The following is a 19,759-nucleotide window of genomic DNA, read 5'->3' as shown; positions in this document are numbered from 1 at the left end:
ATTTAAGACGTGTTATCTGGGTTTATTACATTAAATATCGCATGATTATTATTATTATTATACCTTGAAAGCTTGTGCGTGACACTCGCTAGAACCCAGTCGCAGTCAGCGTTTACAGCACATTAAAAAAAATGACAAGGACACTCCTGCGACAAGGTCCCACCGAGTGCCACATACGAACTTGTCAAGTTACAGACTACTGATGTGCCAAAGAAAACTTTCCAAAATTGCGGAATTTTTCATATAGGAAAACTTCGGAAACGTCTCAAAATTGTGTATGGGGATTGAAACTTTCCGTTTCTTAAATTAACGCATCTTGTGAAAATTTCCAATAATTTCCGAGAACTTTTCCAACTTCTTGGAAACTTTCCGCATTTTCACATCTGTAGTATAGACAGGCACCTCTCATGCTAAATTATTATTAATTAAAACATAAATTACATGATTCATTTCACTTGTTAACCTAGTTACTTATACAATATAGTTTTGTTAATTCTACATAGTCCACTTAACCACTGTTTCAATAGTTTGTCACTGCAGTCCACTTTATTTCCGTTTTTATTCACTTACAGTTCGATCTAGCAGACCACTGTACTAGTCTTTGTCCAGTTATCATAAAACTGGATTTCAGATTACACATTTTTTTTTTTTTTTTTATTCTATTGGATGGCAAACGAGCAAGTGGGTCTCCTGATGGTAAGAGATCACCACCGCCCATTGACACCTGCAACACCAGGGATTGCAGATGCGTTTGCCAACCTAGAGGCCTAAGATGGGATACCTCAATGCCAGTAATTTCACCGGCTGTCTTACTCTCCACGCCGAAACACAAACAGTGCAAGCACTGCCTGCTTCACGCAGGATTAGCGAGCAAGATGGTTTAGGGCATGCCAATATCGAAAACCTTTCAAGTCTTTTCAACATCTGCATTCTTAACTTCTTCAATACACAAATAATACATTTCATTGGAATCATTCACACTATATTTCTCATCTGGCTTAACATTACCAAATAACTTCTCAATTTTTTTCTTCACTGCATATTTAGCAGAAGAATTTCTACCAACTTCTGGATGACTCTTTGAATACTTAGCTGACGACTTTCTGTTGACTTCTGGGTGACTCTTAGCATATTTAGCAGATGCTTTCCTTTTGACTTCCCGATGGCTGCTTGCATATTTAGCTGCAGACTGTCTAGATTTTTCTGGATACTTTTCTCTGTATTTCTTAGCAGATAACCGCCATTTTTCTCTCTTGATCTCTTTGAGCCTTTCTTCTGCTCTCTTTGCTTCTTCGTCGGATATGCCTTCTGGCATGTTTGCATAAACATCTATTTGAGGTTTTTTTGGTTTAGGGTCAGATTTCTTTCTTGGTTTGGTTTCTTTCTTTTTAGCCTTCTTTTTTGCGTCAGGGACTTCCATCGACGTCCCTGACCGACGTAGTCGACTCGACTGACGACGCGCTTTGGCCGTGCTCGCACCAGGTGTGTTATTCTCATTCATGTTTATTTCAACTTCTATTTCAATCTTGGCTTCATGCTTATCATTTTCTTTTTTTAATTCCATGCCCAAGGGAGCTTCCGATGATTCGGCTTTGACAGAGTCGCTAGGGTCCCGTTTGACCTGTCAATCGGAAATGTCAACTTTAATGCTTGATCAAAATCCTTTTTCTTACATTTACATTCAAAGCGATATTCCTCGATTTGGACGTTAAATTCATTTCAAATTCATTCATTTGATAACTAACCAGAGATTGGAAAGGTAAAAAAAGATGTTCTAAGCACATTCAAAGAAGCAGACGCTATTATGGCCAAAACAACTTTGTTGCGCTCACTAGGCACCCGTATCTACAAACTACAACCTATGTCAAGGCACAATATAAAAAGAATAAGAATTCCCTCGACATCTTGTGCACATACTCTCTGGTACTTTCCTGAGTGGCTCCCTCTCAATCTGCCACTTTTTAGTTTTGATGATGATGATGATGATGATGATGTGATCCTGTTATCCCTCAATAGGGACATAGGGCTCGTAGAAGAGTTTTCTATTTGGCTCGATCTTGCGCGGCTTCTTCCAGCTCTTCCCAGCCGACACCAATTGAGCCAGCCTCCTTTTTAGTTTTAATAGCCTTAATTTCAGTTTTTATTCCTAGCTCTAGCTTCTTCCTTTTCGCTCTGCAACGGGCCTGCCTCATCTGTTCCCTTCTGATTTCCATTCGCCTTTCCTCTACTACACGTTTCACCTGCGACGCAGATAATTCCGGGGGTAAATCAGCATACACGTCTATTTTTGGTCTACGACCTCCTAAAGCTTTCTTAGGCCTCCCTCGTTTTTTGTTCCCCACTACTAGAAGGTCCATTTCATCTGATTCTGTTTCATTGATAGTGACAGTGGGCTCCATTTTCACCTGTCAAAGTACAAATTGTCATTTTCAGCTTAATACAATCTTCAGCTCCACTCATAGGCTCGAATTCCTAAAAATAAGTAATTACTCCGTCGTTTATATATTCACAAATATCGGGCATGTCAATTAAACAAAACATAATGAACATACAGCCAGTTGAAGTTCCGCGTGACGTTAAGAAATTCCCACTCCCGAATTTTGACGCCCTTCATCTTTGTCATCTTTTGTCTCCACACGGACATTCATGCAAATAGTTTAAAGATTAATTTAGACGAAAAATTATTAAAATAAACATGTTTATTTTACATAAATATCAATAATAATAATATATCCAATATCATAAGAATCAACTTCAGAATTGTACTGACTCAATTCGAAATGGTGTAATTTTTTAACTATAACTAGTTGTTTTGGTGCATAAAGTTTATTATTGAAATCACGTACTTTTAATCTTTATATTCAAAGATATATTGGTATTCAATACAATATATTGGTCATTTGAACCGGATTAAGATTATTTTAATGTTTAGGGTTAAATAATAAATAACGTACCGATTTCGATCGTGAAAACAAAACCACAATAACAAATCATAGACGATACAAAATAAAAATTACTTTTAAAACTAAAAAGCTCCAATAAGTTGTGCAATCTTACACAAGAGGGAACCCATTATTCATACATAACTTATTTTATTTACTAACCTATAATATACAATATTGGTTTATTAATTATTCACAATAGGCCACCTACACCACTTCTGTCACTGTCATTACTTTATAACTCACTTTCAGTTCGATCTAGTAGACCACTGCACTTTTTTCATAACTTTGTCATAGTTACGAAGGAACCGGGTTCCAAATGAGACTTCTAAGTCATTTATGTCAAATAGTGTCACTTTAATGCACTTTGTTTTCGTTTTTTATCAAGTTATTGTTCAATATATAGACCACTGCACTGTCTTCTATCAAAGTCCTGGGTTTACATTAACACCTAGTCACCTACCATTACACCTAATTTATACCTAAATTAGCCTTCTGTATAAGCTCTCTACAGTATTTTCTGTAGGGTTATTACTAATAATGCTTAATTTTAAAATTCGACTAAATTGATAACCTCCTTTTGAAACCAAAAATTGACTCGGGACTTTTTTATGGAAATCAAGTCTTTTCAATTCACAACGAATATATCTTGAAAACGTTTCCAGCCTTTTCAAACACCTAAAATTAGGTCTTCTTCATTAAACACAGGCACATCCACAGAACAATCCTGATATATCTCCTGATAATCACCATCAGATTTGACATCTGGCTTAACATTACCCAACAATATCTCGAGTTTTTTCCTCTCCGCATACTTAGCAGAAGATTTTCGACTAACTTCTGGATGAATCTTTGCATATTTAGCTGACGACCGTCTTTTTACTTCTGGATGACTCTTTGCGTATTTAGCTGACGACCTCCTGTTAACTTCTGGGTGACTCTTGGCGTATTTAGCAGACGCCCTCCTTCTGACCTCTGGATGGTTTTTGGCATATTTTTCTTGTGCTTGCCTAACCTTCTCTGGATTCTTCTGCCTATATTTCTTGGCGGCCAGCCGCTGTCTCTCTTTCCTGAGCTCTTTGCTTCTTTCGTCAGCTATTCTCTTCATCTGTGCCGCGGAGAGCCCAGACGGCATGTCAGCATACACATCTGTCTTTGGCTTACGACCTTTCTTTTTAGGGTTCGGCACATTTTTCTTAGGCCTACCAACCTTCTTTACTTTTCTCTCTACAAGAAGACTCATTCCATCTGCACTCGTTTCATTGACAGTGCCAGTGGGCTTCTCTTTGTCCTGTCAAAGTTGAAATCGACATTTTAGTTCGACGCACAATCTTTGAAAAGTTTTTTTGACTAAGGCAATTATCCAACTAACTTAAGGTTGATAATTATCAAAGAATTGTTTTAATTAAAATGTCAATTTCGAATATAAGTACACAAGTATCCTTTAACAGCAACTATATTTTCTCGCTTTCACATTTTAACCACTCACTTCAAACCAAGTTTACAATCTCGTTTGTGACGTCACAAATCAGACTGCAGGTCTCGCGCGCGGCGCTGTTCTTTTGAGACCATCAGGTCATCATACATTGAAAATACATTAAAACAAATTGAATCAAACAATTTTCTGTCTCCAAAAAACACAAACATAACATTAAGGGTCCGCCTACACACCATATTTGCGCAAATTCCAACTTGCACAAGCAAGCACGTGCGTCAAGACGGCAAAACGGTACCGCACAAATGTTTTTGCTCCAATTTTTGCACAATCTTTTATGCATGCAACTCGCTGCGTGTAGCCGGGCTTTAACTTAGTACCTGGGCGACCGAGCTTTGCTCGGTCTAAAACTCGTTAATAACTGTTTTCCCAGAGATAAGACCAAGCTAGATCGATTTGTCATCCCCGATAACCCCTACATACCAAATTTCATCGCAATCGTTGGAGTCATCTCCGTCCGAGATTACAAGAATTGCTTGTTTAAAGTTAGATAGATAGATTATAACCCAGATAGGCATAGGCCAGTGTCCTTTACCCTTTTGGACCATAACAAAAAGAAATGAAGAAACAAAGAAAAATCAGGCCACTCCAGCTACCGTAATAGTACATTGTGTCTTAAGGGCGGTAAATAAGGAATTACGAACGGGAGTCTATTAGAAGCCCGAAGTCGAAGACTGAGGGCTTTAATGAGTCGATGTTCGTAATTCTAGTACCGCCCGTGTGACATACAATATTTTTCATCACATTTGCAAGTAAAATTTTATATTTGTAAAAGAAAAAATATAATTCTTCCAAATATTGGTGATACCTTAGGCTGTGCTCTTGGCAGCGCCGCCCTCTACCTCCCCCTCCCCCGGCATGCGCCGCAACGTGCGTGTGCATGTGGTCCTGCAGCAGCACCATCAGTACGGGCACTGACTCATTGACGGTCCTTGGGCTTCATGACAAGACAATGTGTACGCGCAATGACTCGTGCGACTGACCACGGGTCTCATGACAAGCACATTAAGGTCGAGGGTTTTATTTGGGGGTTGCAACCAAGGTAGCCTGCATGTTACGACACTGTTTACGAGCAAGTGTGATGAAAAAAGTATTATAAGCTCGGATTTATAATGAATTACCAAATAATGTGAAAGATTGTGAGTCTCTCAGTATTTTTAAAACCAAATTGAAACAACACATTTATAACACTGTGTAACTTCAATAAATCTCCAACGGTCATGCTAAAATATCTAATTTTAAGGAATTATATTATGTAAGCTCATTTTAAGTGAACTGTATTGTTCTTATGAGTAAATAAAAGCATCTCTCTAAACCTAAGTTAAAGTATGAAGCAGTCTACTTTCGATGCCTATAAAAACGTCCCGTATATATATTTTTTAACACAATTTCTTGCTATTTACTGAGCACCAAATGAGACCTTTTTAACCAACTACAAACAAGGAGGTTTTATGTATTTTTCGGCACTAAAAAGCAGGGCTCTATGATTTAAATTACGACTTTTGATGCATGATTTTTTTTAATAAAAATTACTGGTTTAAATCAAAATACGAAAGAGAAACAAGAGGAAGAGGAATGCTAATTCGTTTTTTTTATTGATGGAATGGTGACGTATCACCATTTAAATTTTTGACGATTTTGCTATTTATGAAATCTGCCTAAATACAAATGTTTCCCATGATCATAAAACCTAATAAAAACCAATAAAATCATATTTTCAACCCCCGACGCAAAAAGAGGGGTGTTATTGTAAGCTTGACCGCTATGTGTGTCTGTGTGTCTGTATGTATGTCTGTCTGTCTGTGGCACCGTAGCTCTTAAACGGGTGGACCGATTTGAATGCGTTTTTTTTTATTTGAAAGCAAAAGTGACAATGACAAAGTCGGGAGTTTTCCAACTTCTTGTTGGTTAGATTATTAAACAAAAATTGTTTTTTTTTCAACCCTGCTAAGACGTAGAATGACCCAATTAAGAAAATTAGCCAAAATACTCACAATTTCGCATTCATAGTAGTAAGCGGTCTCAGTTTCCGCTTCCGCCTCCGCCTCCGCTTCCGCTTCAGCCTTAACGTTGACGTCACAGCCGTGATCGGTCACGAGGTGATCCACCAGAATCTCCTCGGGGGTTGGCTCCGTCTTGATCGCGTGTGTGGACTGGTAGTGGATGTTGAAGTCTGACTCCGTGTAGAATATCGTGTTGCACTGTTGGAGAAAAATTTAGGTACCATTTTAATACTAGACTTTAATAAATTCCTATAGGTATTCCTAAAGATTATCGTGGATTCCATTAACACGGTAACAATAGGTTCTAGAACCTAGTGCAAAATCATTTATCTTTTCACATCACTAAATGTCTATGGTCGGGTAAATAAATGGCATCTTTATTTACACTTTTCCTGAACTGGATTGACATAAATGGTCTAACCATCTAACGCATAGCATTTAACGCAGTGTTCATCACATAAAACAACCTAGTGCTTAAATGCGAAAGTTTGTATGTTTGTTAGTCACTTCATCACATCTAAACCACTGAACTGATTAAGAAGTTCGGTATACAGGCAGTCTCGAGTCCTGAAGAAAGACATAGGATAGTTTTTTCCCGGAAAATTGCATGGTTCCCGCCAGATAGCAATAAACAAATTCCGCGCGGAAGTCGCAAGTAACGTATTCATACAAACAACTGCCCCGGCTGGGAATCGAACCTGGGACCTCAAGCTTCGTATTCAGGTTCTCGAAGTTCTTAGCCATAGCCACCTGGTTGTCTATTTCATTTCATATCATTTCATGCCAGTGGTTAAATATGTATTTTCTTTTATTACAATTATTTAACTTACCACATCGCACTGGTAGTAGATTTCCTCGGTAGCCACCTCCTGGTCCTGCAGCTCGCTCTTCACGAGCACCTGGCTCGGCTCCTCCTGCACCTGATAGTCCATGTCTTGAGGAGCAGGCTCTAACTTTATCAACCCCGAATAACTCTTCAGACTCTGAATCAAACTGATGGAATCTATCCGTTTCAGGTTCTTCAGCTTTAATAGTGGTGGTTTCCTGTCATTTTTGGGTTTTAAGTTGATTATCGGTAGTGATGTTTCTTTCGCCGCATGGTTGCAGCTGTGTTCTTGTAAGAGGAGCATGGTTGCGAAGTATTTTGCACACTGAAATGAATTAATTATAAATTTTTGAGCAATTCCTCTATAGGCAACGTTCAATATTATAGTTGCTGACAGCTTATTTTTCCCCGAAGACCAACTCATGCTTGACGACTTTTTATCAATGTAAGTCAAAATATCTTTATCCAATTTCACCAGTCCAAAAAAAATCTGTTGAGAAGAACCTGGCAAGAAACTCAACAAGGTATATTATATTTATTACAGATTTACATTATTTAACAACTTGCATATATATATTTTAACATATACATTTTTGTGTTTGTGTATTTGTGTTTTTGTTAGTTTGAGAATTTGAGGTCTGTATGTTTAAATAGTGAAATATGTAAGAAAAACAATAACCTAATCAACAAAAAGTTAGTAAACCCCCCGACTTTGTCACTTAAAAGTTCAATATCTCAACACCGGCTGAACCGATTTTGATGAAACATGTTTAAGAAACATTGCTAGAAAACTTGCTTTCAAATAAAAAAACCAGCATTCAAATCGGACCACCCATTTAAGAGTTATGGTGCCACAGTCTATACACAGCTCTTACACGGGTGGACAGACAGACAGACACAGCAGTCAAACTTATAACACCCCTCTTTTTGCATTGGAGGTTAAAAGTAGCATGCTTATTATTAGTGCCTCCGCGCCTGACGCGGATTACCCGGAACAGACACCCATCTAATAAGAGAAATTGTATGAACAGCGCTTGCAATGGATTTTGATACCGCGGGTGTCCGGAGGGGGACCCGCGAGCGTGCGCACACGGCGGGCGTCCGCGTCAGCTAGCGGAGGTACTCAGACCCCTTAATTCTTTTTTTATTACTTGTTGTGGTGGCAATAGAAATATGAACTATATAAAAATTTCAGCTGTCTATTGGTTACGGTTCTCGAGATACAGCCCTGTGCCAGACAGGGAGAGAGACAGGTATGAGTAGTGTAGCAAGAGTAATAGGGTTGGACATGTATGGTCAAGGTACAGTCACTGTTCAGGTATGGAATCCTAAAAGTGAGCTCCTCATGGGATAGTGAAAACTGAATGTACACCTTTGGCCTCATCTGCACTTTACCTCAGGTGAGATAGGAGTCTCACGGGTCAGTTTTATGTGAAAAAAAACAACGCAATCCATCAATAATCCGTGAGCTAGGTGTTGATGTATTTTTCTTAAAATAGTGAGATGAAGGTTTTGTATAGTGATACTTTTGATACTTTTTGGAAGCGTTAAAATGTACAATTATAGTTAAAACGTCTTTCATATGAACAGTTGTTTAGTTCGTGCTGTGCTAGCTAAGCCGGTAAGGAAGGACAATGTACAGACGGAAGTATGACGTTTAAGAATAGTAAAGTAAATAAGCAAGTCTGAACTTAACATAAGTGTCATGAAAACGCAATATATTTCAAATACTTACGGCATCGCATTGATAGACTTCGACGTTCCCATGATCATTTGCCAAATGAATATTTAGCAACTGCTCGTCTGGAAAATTATCACCGCACTCACAGATAATATACTGAGTTCCTACGTTAGAGTTCTTATCCATTACAACAGATAATTTATTTGAAGATTTTATTCATATATAATCTGTCCGAAGATACACTTTTCGAGGATCTGTCGCGTTGCATGCAACAAAATGGCGGACTGTTTTATTTGCGGTCGCAAAAACTGACGACGCTGATCGTTTTCAAACTTGGCCTTTAGGACTGGGGAATAAGAGTCATGTTTTTATCAATTATATTTGACAACTGCAAATTAAATTGGTAGTTTTAAGAAAGGAAACTACGTCATTCTAAAGCGGCGATTATAGTAATGTTGCCAGCAGTAAGAAAATAAATCTACCAAAGTGTCTGTTATTGCATGGAATTCTTTATAATAAGTTCGAGAAGACTATATATCCTTTTTTTTTTTAATTGTCATTTTGTGTTTTTGAGCTTGTAATTTTTGAGCTTCGTTAGTTTTAATTAATTTACTATTTTACTGATATCAAGTGTCCCGTTACATATATTGTATAATATATAGCGGCCATCAATTTTATATGCTGTGAGCCGTTGTATGCTATAAAATAATGACAGTATCTCTTGATTACGTTAACTTGAAAGTATGATTTTTCAATACTTCCAGAGGTAGCAGAATTTCAGCTTGATACACATACACGTCCCTCAGAAATAACCTAAGCAACAAAAAGTTAGAAAACCCCCGTACTTTGTCACTTCAAAGTTCAATATCTCAAAAACAGTTGAACCGATTTTGATGAAACATGTCTAAGAACCATCGCTAGAAACCGTGCTTTCAAATAAAAAACCGCATTGAAATCGGTCCATCCGTTTAAGACCTACGGTGCCACAGACAGACACACACAGCGATCAAACATATAACACCCCTCTTTTTGCGTCGGGGGTTAAAAAGGTCTCGACAGACCAAAAATGATCCTATAAGGGTTCCGTTTCTTCCTCATCCGGTATGAAACCCTACAAAATATTTCCAAGTGAATTACCAATCCAATTTTTAATAAAACACGAAATGCATAAAAAATCACAATTTATTCATTCAAAAAATATACAATACGGTAGACGGTTACACAATATAATCATAATTCCAAGACGCGACTGTACCAATAAATAAATAAGTTCCTGTTAAAAAATGACACTTGAACTATAACTAACTAAACATCTCGTGTCACTACGGCTTGTTTTAATCCTTCGTCGAACAATCTACTATTGTCACAAATAACCTTTAGACACTTCTACATAGGGATTGTTCTCTTTTACACTGTATAATTACAAAATTTACAATGTGACAGTTGACGTCAACTCTATTTAGTCTATGGTCATTCGTTTTTATTCCGTCTGTGGCGGTAGGGCGCTGGCATTTTGAGGTGGACAGTCTTGACGTGCATTTTCATGGAGTTGGATTGCGAGAAGGCCTTGCCGCAGTGAGGACACACGTAGGGTTTGGAGCCCGTGTGGACCTGGAGACAAAGATGGCGGTCATTTACATATAAGCAAATGATAATATAAACAGGATGGAAAAAAGTTGACGGGCCATGGAGGGAAACTTTAGTTAAATCATTTTACTTAAAGAAAACAGTCTTTTATATTTAGGACTTTTATAAGAATAAGGACTGCATTGAAAAATTTTCAAAATAGATTTTTTTGTCTTTGTGTATTTTTATTATGTATAGCTTGAATTTTACAGCGCATTTGTTTTTTAGCTGTAATGCTGTGATTTTTTATTGACAAAGAATAAAAAAAAAAATTACCGTTTTTTTATACGACTGGATGGCAAACGAGCAAGTGGGTCTCCTGATGGTAAGAGATCTCCACCGCCCATGAACATCTGCAACACCCGGGGTATTGCACATGCGTTGCTAACCTAGAGGCCTAAGATGGGATACATAAGTGCCAGTAATTTCACCGGCTGTCTTACTCTCCACGCCGAAACACAACAGTGCAAGCACTGCTGCTTCACGGCAGGATTAGCGAGCAAGATGGTGGTAGCAATCCGGCGGACCCTGCACAAGGTCCTACCACCTACCAGGTATGCAAATTTATCCTACTAATATTATAAATGTGAAAGTTTGTGAGTGAGTGAGTGAGTGAGTATGTTTGTTACTTTTTCACGCTTAAACGGCCGGACGGATTTGATGAAATTTGGCGGAAAGTTAGTTTATAACCTGGATTAAAACATAGGATACTTTTTATCGCGATATTCCCACGGTATAGGATAAAATCTCGAAATAACAACCGCTAGGCTTAGAGTCATGAAATTTGGTATGTAGGTAGTTGGACGTCTGGAATAAAATATAGGTGACTTTTTGACCCGATATTCCCACGGATACCTAGGATAAAATCTTGAAATAACAACCACTGGCTTTGAGCCATGAAATTTAGTGTGTAGGTAGCTGGACCTCTGGAATAACACATAGGCTACTTTTTATTCCGATATTCCCACGGGATAGGGATAAAATCTCGAAATAACAACCGCTGGGCTTAGAGGCATGAAATTTGGTATGTAGGTAGCCGGACGTCTGGAATAACACATACGCTACTTTTTATCCCGATATTTCCACGGATAGTTTTGTAACTAAGGGACCCCATACATCCGTATATTATGTTATTATTATTTTGTATTTTTTTCTTAAATGTATACTTACTGTAGTTTTTAAGTATTTTATTTGTACTTATTTTATTTTGAAAAAATGACTTTCTGCCAAGCTTCTTGCGGCGCATTCTTCGTGGCAATGATGGTCTTTTCGAAAGTGCTGGTAGTTTAAAAAAATGTCGTGTAAAAGTGCCCATTGCGGCCTATTTACTGAATAAATGATATGAATTTGAATTAGGATAGGGAAAATTTTTGAAATTTTAGCACTGGGTTTAGAGTCTTGAATTTTGTACAGTTATTCACAACACAACCTCAATGAAGACCACGATATAAATTTGGAAATTTCCAGGGGAATTTGTAAAATCCCGAAAATTTCAATTGCAACTACCAGACCGAATAGCTTACGCGTGCGAAGCCGCGGGTAAAAGCTAGTAATAAAATAAAATTAACGTTAGATTTTACGCATTTTTTATTTCTTTATGATAGTTTACGTTTATTAACGAAATTTTATCTTGAATAATAATCCCTATTGATTAGCATAATAAAATAGCAAGTGTTTATTTTTTAACTTTTAGCTGGTTCGATTCCCGGTGTAGGGGTTTCCGGGGATGAAAAATCGATCTAGCTTGGTCTTATCTCAGGGAAAGCGCTGTTACTGAGTTTTAGCCCGAGCTCAGTCGCCCTGGTACTGGAACTTATCGGGCATATTAATGTGCGTCTTACCCGATCGTGCCTGTTGAGGGCAGCCTTGTGTTTGAACGCTTTAGGGCAATGCGTGCACTTGAAGGGACGCTCGCCTGTGTGCGTACGGAGATGGATCTGAAAAAAGTCAATACGGTATTTGACCATTTTGTATATGTTTTATAAATTAAAACTACACAATGCCTGTTATCGAATAGAAAAACAATTTTTAAGCTACCTTTACAAATAACAAAGTTATAAAGGTTTGAAATTCAAGTTTAGACAGAGAAAGACATACTGGCATGTGACGTCACACGCCAGTACCGCCATACTTGCTGCATAGAGAAAAGCGTTTGAGAAAGAGACAGTCACTTTAAATCCAATTTTCAACCGATTTAAATTTTCTCTTCGCTAAACACTATCTGTATACCTATATTTTCATAATAATATTAAGATATGGCACAATCAGGAGTTGTCAAATACCGTATTGTCACTTCACTATGTGAGCGTTCAAGTATTGCGTAACGCAATTTGGGGGGGGGGGGGGGGTGTTGTAAACCGTTACGCTACGTTACATACATACCAAATGTCATGACTCTAGCCCAGCGGTTGTTGTTTCGAGATTTTATCCCTATCCCGTGGGAAAAGCGTAATGTTATAATAGATGTCCAGCTATAGGTAGAGTCATTCACGATGACGCGTGCCGTGGTTCGTATTACAATGTAATTAATGTCTAATTTTGTCAAAATCACGCGTCTTCGTGGTTGGCACTAGGTATATCTACATACCAAATTTCATCCAAATCCGTCCAGCTCTGGTGAAAGAGTAAGAAACATACATACACACACACACACACACACACGCACGCACGCGCACAATGTTGCCGCTATTACAACAAACGTGATTCTTTTGTAGTTTTTTGCTCGATATTAATAACGACAACATGTATTTTAAATATTCACAGAATATTTAGTTGTATATGCACTTTAAAAATAAACGATTAAATTAAAATAAAATAAATAACTAAGGGGGGGGGGCTCCCATACAGTAAACGTGATTTTTGCCGTTTTTCGCTAATATACAATAGTATAGTATAATAATAGTATAGTATAATAGTATAGCGTAGTATAATAGTATAGTAGTAATAGTATAGTAGGTTGCCTGGAAGAGATCGCTCTGAAGCGATAAGGCCGCCTATTGCTTACCTTAGAAAATCTCTATGTATATACTTGTGTTCTCTGTACTGTTTACTGTATTGGTGTGCAATAAAGAGTTATTGTATTGTATTGTATTATATAGTATGGAACCCTTTGTGCGCCAGTCCGACTCTTATCTATTTTACCTATCTATTATGGCGTCCTACCTGTAACAGTTGGTAGACGCTGAACCGCTTAGGGCACTCGCTGCACTGATAGGGCTTCTCCCCCGTATGGGTTCTTTGGTGGCAAATCAACGTCGCATTTGACTGTAACAAAAATAAGTTTTTGGTAAAAAAACATTTTTAATACAAGCTTTTTTTTGCTGGCTGTACTTGTTTAACCGTTGAAGAGTTCCGTCCTGCGGAGACGATCCTGGCCGGACTACCAGGATGTCACTATCAGATTATTGTATTGTCACTAGATTTACATAAGTTTACCAAATTTTAAGTCAATCTGACTAAATACTGAAAGTGGATCAAATTTTACTTGCAAGATTTTACCCAAATATATAAATAAACAAATAAACGAAAAGGGCAAGTTAAATAAAAGCTTGTAAAAAACACATTACATATTTTTTTTATCATTACATTTAGCTGTTCCTATAGGAATTTCCAAAAATTACACTTAAAATTAAACTAATATCAAGAGATACTAAATGAGACAAGATGAGATCAAGTGAGACTAGATGAGTAAAAGTGAAACTAGGTGAAAATATGCGAGACTATATGAAGTCAAGTATGATTAGATGAGATCAAGTGAGACCAGAAGAGATCAAGTAAGGCTAGGCTAGGTGAGATCAAGTAAGACTAGGTGAGATTATGTGAAACTAGGTATATGAGATCAAATGATACCATATGAGATCAAGTGAGATCAGATGAAATCAAGTGAGACCAGATGAGATCAAGTGAGACCAGATGAGATCAAGTGAGACCAGATGAGATCAAGTGAGACCAGATGAGATCAAGTGAGACTAAACGAAACGAGACGAAACTAAATAACGTAACACAAGTGTTCGGGATCACTCACGATGCACTTTTTGCCGCATATCTCGCAGACGACCCGGTCGGCGGTGTGGTCGCGCCCCCCCGCGGGCTTCACTTGCAGATGCACGCGTTGGTAGTGCACCGCGAACGATTTGCCGCTTGCGAAGGTGCGGTCGCACTGCAACGAAACAACACACAATCGTAACACGTCTCTTATCTCGCTCCAACAGATATTTGGATGAAGTAACACAGGCAATACAATTAGCTGTAAGAAATGAGTGCTCAATTATGCAACACCTAATTAAAAATACCCTTTCACTGGCTAGCTATAATTACTACCATAGTCTTAAGGAAATACTAACAAAAATTTTGGATCAAGTTGTCTGAATAAATAAATTAATATTATTATTATAAAACGTTGAGCACATACGAGACAGACTTTTCAGATTGTTTGTTATTATTCCGTTTGTTTGTGTGAAGCTTCATCCAGATTCTTTATGATTTAATTAGGGTTAAACTAAAAGACAGGCGAAATAACGCTAATGAGTAAAATGAAACTAACTAATGAATGATGAAGTGTGAAATGTAGTTATTAGCCAATCGCAAGCAAGACCGCAACGTCAAAAAAATCTCACGATACTAACGCCATCTAGCGATATCTCGCCTGTCTTTTAGCCCTCATTTTATGATTTTCACTTTTATATTTTTAAATGAAATTAAAAATATTTTATTTCGGACTCAGGGACCATAATTAGTTTTAATGATTCTCTAAATTTTATAAACTTCGTATAAGTACTACAAGAAACAGCTTGAGCCGTTCAGTAGTTAAAATGTTTTAGTAAAACAACTCAGTTTTATTAATATAAAGACTCGAACCTCCAGTCCCCATTTTAGAGTCGAGTCGTCTAAAATTGAGTCTTACCTCTTCGCACTTGACGTTTTCATCCTTCATATTCATTTTCAGGTGTACCTTCAGATGTTCCTTTAACGCTTCTTCGGAGTCAAAACCCTCACCGCATGACGGGCATGGCCTGCAATTTCAATATTTATTAAAAAAAAACCGGCCAAGAACGTGTCGGACTCGCGCACGAAGGGTTCCGTACCATTATCTATACAACATTAGAAATCAACAAAGAAACGGCAAAACAATCACGCTTGTTGTATGGGAGCCCCCTTCATCATCATCATCATCCCAGCCTATATACGTCCCACTGCTGGGCACAGGCCTCCTCTCAGAACAAGAGGCTTGGCCATAGTTCCCACGCGGGCCCAGTGCGGATTGGGAACTTCACACGCACCATTGAATTTCTTCGCAGGTTTGTGCAGGTTTCCTCACGATGTTTTCCTTCACCGCAAAGCTCGTGGTAAATTCGTGGGAGCCCCCTTAAATATGTTTTATTATGTTTTTAGTATTTGTTGTTATAGTAGCCATAGTAATACATAATCTATGAAAATTTAAAGTGTCTAACTATTACGACTCAAGAGATAGACTTCTGTGACAGACAGACAGCGGAGTCTCAGTAATAGGGTTCCGTTGGCACCCTTCGGGCACGGAACCCTAAAAAGAGCAAAGAAAAAAAAGAAAGAAAAAGAGAAAAGAAAAAAGCTTGCGATTGGCTCATTTAGTCATTAGGGGAAACAATAATGTACAACTCGGAATGTACGCGCAATAATTTTTTTTTTTTTTTATACGACTGGATGGCAAACGAGCACGTGGGTCTCCTGATGGTAAGAGATCACCACCGCCCATAAACATCTGCAAACCAGGGGAATTGCAGATGCGTTGCCAACCTAGAGGCCTAAGATGGGATACCTCAAGTGCCAGTAATTTCACCGGCTGTCTTACTCTCCACGCCGAAACACAACAGTGCAAGCACTGCTGCTTCACGGCAGGATTAGCGAGCAAAATGGTGGTAGCAATCCGGGCGGACCTTGCACAAAATCATTATTGCTTCCGATTATCATGCCGTACATTATCATGGTCGCGCATTATCAAGGCGTACAAAATATTGCGCGCGCTGTAATGTACGTAGTGATAATGTACGACGTGATAATCTGAATCCAATCGATTCAATGAATAGACATTTTTTCGCCGCGGATCGAGCGAGCGAGATCGATATAGTCGGAGCAGATCTGACCCGGCCGGGTTAGGTTGAAGGGCGAGGGCGTGTAGTGGAGTATGGTGAGCCTGACGCCTGGGAAGGAGTCAGAATGATTCAACCACTACATATGAGGATGTAACTCGGTTTATTACAGGGTATAATACATGGTTGCTCATAACCGTATCAATCACTAACAAATTATAATATATATACATACGGATCCCGGGAGATCCACCGTTTCCACCCCTCGATCTCTCCTTACGCCTCCTTGTTCCAATACGCGCCTTCAGTGAGGTACATATTGTATACTGTTAGGTAATGCGCTAACAACGGCGCTTGCAAGAGTACGTATTATAAGTACAATTCTGCATGACACAGGTAAATGTTAAATGGATTGCTTGATATAAGGTAATTAATATGGAACAGACTCACAGCTTTCTTCTTATCAAGAGTAGTGACCCTTATCCTCTCCATCGCACACACTACATTCAAATTCGTAACGTACTCTCCCTCCTCACCTTACCAACTTAAAATTATCAACTGTCAATCTCTCGAATTGCCAGTTCAAAAAGAATAAAGGTGTTACTACATGAAGTCTGTTAACTATTACTTCGTGGAATCGCGGGTTCCGCGACAGGGCGTGCCAAATCGTAAGGCATGATAATCGGAAGACATAATGCTTCGGATTATCACGTCGTACATTATTGCGCGTACATTATTGGTTCCCTGCTAGTTCGGTACGGGATGATAATGCACGGCATGATAATTCGTGCACATAAGCACGGATTATCAGGCCGTGCATTATTAGGCGTGCATTAACAAGTCGTACATTAACTACACCCGTCATTAGCCGATTGCAAGCAAAACCGTTACGTCAAAAGAATCTCACGATACTATCATTTGGGATATTTCGCTTGTCTTTTAGCCCTCATTAAGTCCTTTTTAAAGTCAATTGTTCCTTTGGATCAGGGTTACTCAAAATGGGGTACGCGAACCCCTAGGGGTTCGCTATTCGACGGTATGGGGTTCGCGACAAGGTTTACGTGACTCAAAAAACCACCAGGCTGCAAGACTAGCAAGATGATTAAGATTGGTTTTTGGAGTCTTTGCATTTTTTATTTTTAGTTTTTCCAACAGTCAATTTTATTACTTTTTGTTGGGGGGGGTTAGGGGTTCGCTATTGTCTAGAAACTTTAACAGGGGTACGTGGAGCCATAAGTTTGAGAAACCCTGGTTTGGATAATTAAGAAATGTCAAAGTAATTTTACCTCAATTCGGGATTGCACGCATTGTCCTCGGCCCTGCTGATGTGTCTGTTTAGCGCGTCTAAACTCCTAAACTGGACGCCGCATAGTACACACGGGAAGTCGTACTTCACTTTGCCGGCCTAAAAAAAAACATTTTCCACTTATCATGCCCGTAAACTTATTTATGCTGGGTCTAGGCAACATCATCATCATCATCAGCCCGAAGACGTCCACTGCTGGACAAAGGCCTCCCCCTTAGAACGCCACAACGAACGACAACTCGCCACTTGCATCCACCGGTTTCCCGCTACTCTCACGATGTCGTCAGTCCACCTGGTGGGAGGCCTGCCAACGCTTCGTCTTCCGGTTCGTGGTCGCCACTCGAGGACAACATAAAATGACGTTTTATGCTTTAGTGCATAAAGTAAAATCCTCGTCTAAGACCAATGCCATAAACACTTGCAACCAGCAACAGCCTGCAACTTGACATGTGTTTATAATGTACTAGCTTTTGCCCGCGGCTTCGCCCGCGTGGTATTCGGTTATCGCACGCTGTTCCCTCGGGAACTGTGCATTTTTCCGGGATAAAAAGTAGCCCACGTCACTCTCTGGCCCATAAACTATCTCTATGGCAAAAATCACGTCGATCCGTCGCTCCGTTTCGACGTGAAAGACGGACAAACATACAAACACACACACTTTCGCATTTATAATATTAGTATGGATTTTTCCTAAAGTTAATAAATAAACACACTCGCTATGTCGTCACAAAACTGAGCCATTTTTTTTATGAAATTAAATACATTTTGAAAGAAAAAGTACACTTTGCAAACACCCTCACATGGCTATAAAATGGGGACAAGAGAACCCGATTGCCAAACCCTTGATTATTCCGGTCCTGGGGGGCTACTACGAAAATCGAAGTTCACATTGTACCGTCCCTTTCGCTCTCGTATTAAATAACTCGCCGTTACCCGGGACCCAAAATAAAAATTACCCTATGAACGATAACTATCTTCGGAACTCAAACTATCTGTATACCGAATTTCATCTAAATCGGTTCAATGGTTTAGACGTGATGAAGTAAACAAACAGACTTACAAACTTCCGCATTTAAAATATCGAGAAAAACTAACATAACCTAACCAACAAGTTGGAAAACCCCGGCTTTGTCACTTCAAAGTTCAATATCTCAAAAACGGCTAAACCATCATGGCTAGAAAACCTGATTTCAAATTACGAGTAAAAAGAACCTCATTCAAAATACGGTGCCACAGACAGACAGATAGTCACACCGTTCAAGCTTATAACACCTCTTTTTTGCGTCGGGGGTTAAAAAATGCAACGTTGCCAGCTCAGCAGGTATAAGCGCTCTTAAGCGTCAGCGAGACAGCAAGGGATGTTCGAATGAGGGCTATCGCGTATGAATTCGCCGCTAGAGGCGCTAGTGTAGCGTGAGGTCTCCGAAATGTCAAATCTCATAGTTTTTGGGTGAGCTACGCGGGTTTTTCATAATTAGAATAATTTGGAAATAGTTTACAATATCTGAAATTAATTATGGCAAATATGCGTTTCGGGGCAATTAATGTCTTGTGTTTGAGACAGTCTTGTCTTTCGGAAAACCTTTGTCCTCCTTTTTTCCGAACAAAACGGGGACTATGCAACACTGTGGCATGCTCGATATTTTTATGGTACGGTTTTAATGTGTATTAAATATGTTTTAATCTAAACTTTGTTTTCACGCCCGTAATAACAGACTTTGAAGCCATACTTAAAAACCTCACGCAACGTGCGCCATCTAGTGAGACAAAACGATAGCCCTCATTTGACACTTGTATTATAAGGTTTTGCTAGCC

The 19,759-nt window shown here is 38.9% G+C and overlaps 2 protein-coding genes across 3 annotated transcripts in view; both read right to left on the bottom strand.

Moving 5' to 3' along the window:
- LOC141444733 (uncharacterized) overlaps positions 1-9,294 on the bottom strand; it is a 25,348-nt gene extending 16,054 nt beyond the window's left edge. Inside the window, exons 1-4 of one of the 2 annotated variants that reach the window (XM_074110349.1) lie at positions 9,002-9,294; positions 7,271-7,591; positions 6,432-6,638; positions 886-1,621 (exon numbers count right to left, since the gene is read on the bottom strand). In XM_074110349.1, the coding sequence (XP_073966450.1) occupies positions 908-1,621; positions 6,432-6,638; positions 7,271-7,591; positions 9,002-9,133 (1,374 nt within the window). In that variant the 5' untranslated portion in view covers positions 9,134-9,294 and the 3' untranslated portion in view covers positions 886-907. Of the gene's footprint in view, positions 1-885; positions 1,622-6,431; positions 6,639-7,270; positions 7,592-9,001 lie in introns of those variants that run through there. The other variant, XM_074110348.1, reaches the window with a different exon arrangement.
- An 817-nt stretch (positions 9,295-10,111) lies between these two features.
- The window catches only part of LOC141444731 (uncharacterized), a gene marked incomplete in the record, with an annotated part of 15,617 nt that continues 5,969 nt past the window's right edge, over positions 10,112-19,759 (bottom strand). Inside the window, 6 exon segments of the mRNA XM_074110347.1 lie at positions 10,112-10,558; positions 12,415-12,510; positions 13,736-13,837; positions 14,598-14,732; positions 15,477-15,585; positions 17,925-18,043. Coding sequence (XP_073966448.1) covers positions 10,418-10,558; positions 12,415-12,510; positions 13,736-13,837; positions 14,598-14,732; positions 15,477-15,585; positions 17,925-18,043 — 702 coding nt within the window.

The sequence above is a fragment of the Choristoneura fumiferana genome, chromosome 30 (assembly GCF_025370935.1).
Source record: "Choristoneura fumiferana chromosome 30, NRCan_CFum_1, whole genome shotgun sequence".
NCBI lineage: Eukaryota > Metazoa > Arthropoda > Insecta > Lepidoptera > Tortricidae > Choristoneura > Choristoneura fumiferana.
Note: the sequence above shows the minus strand (reverse complement) of the source record. Positions and strands in the feature narration are given on the sequence as shown.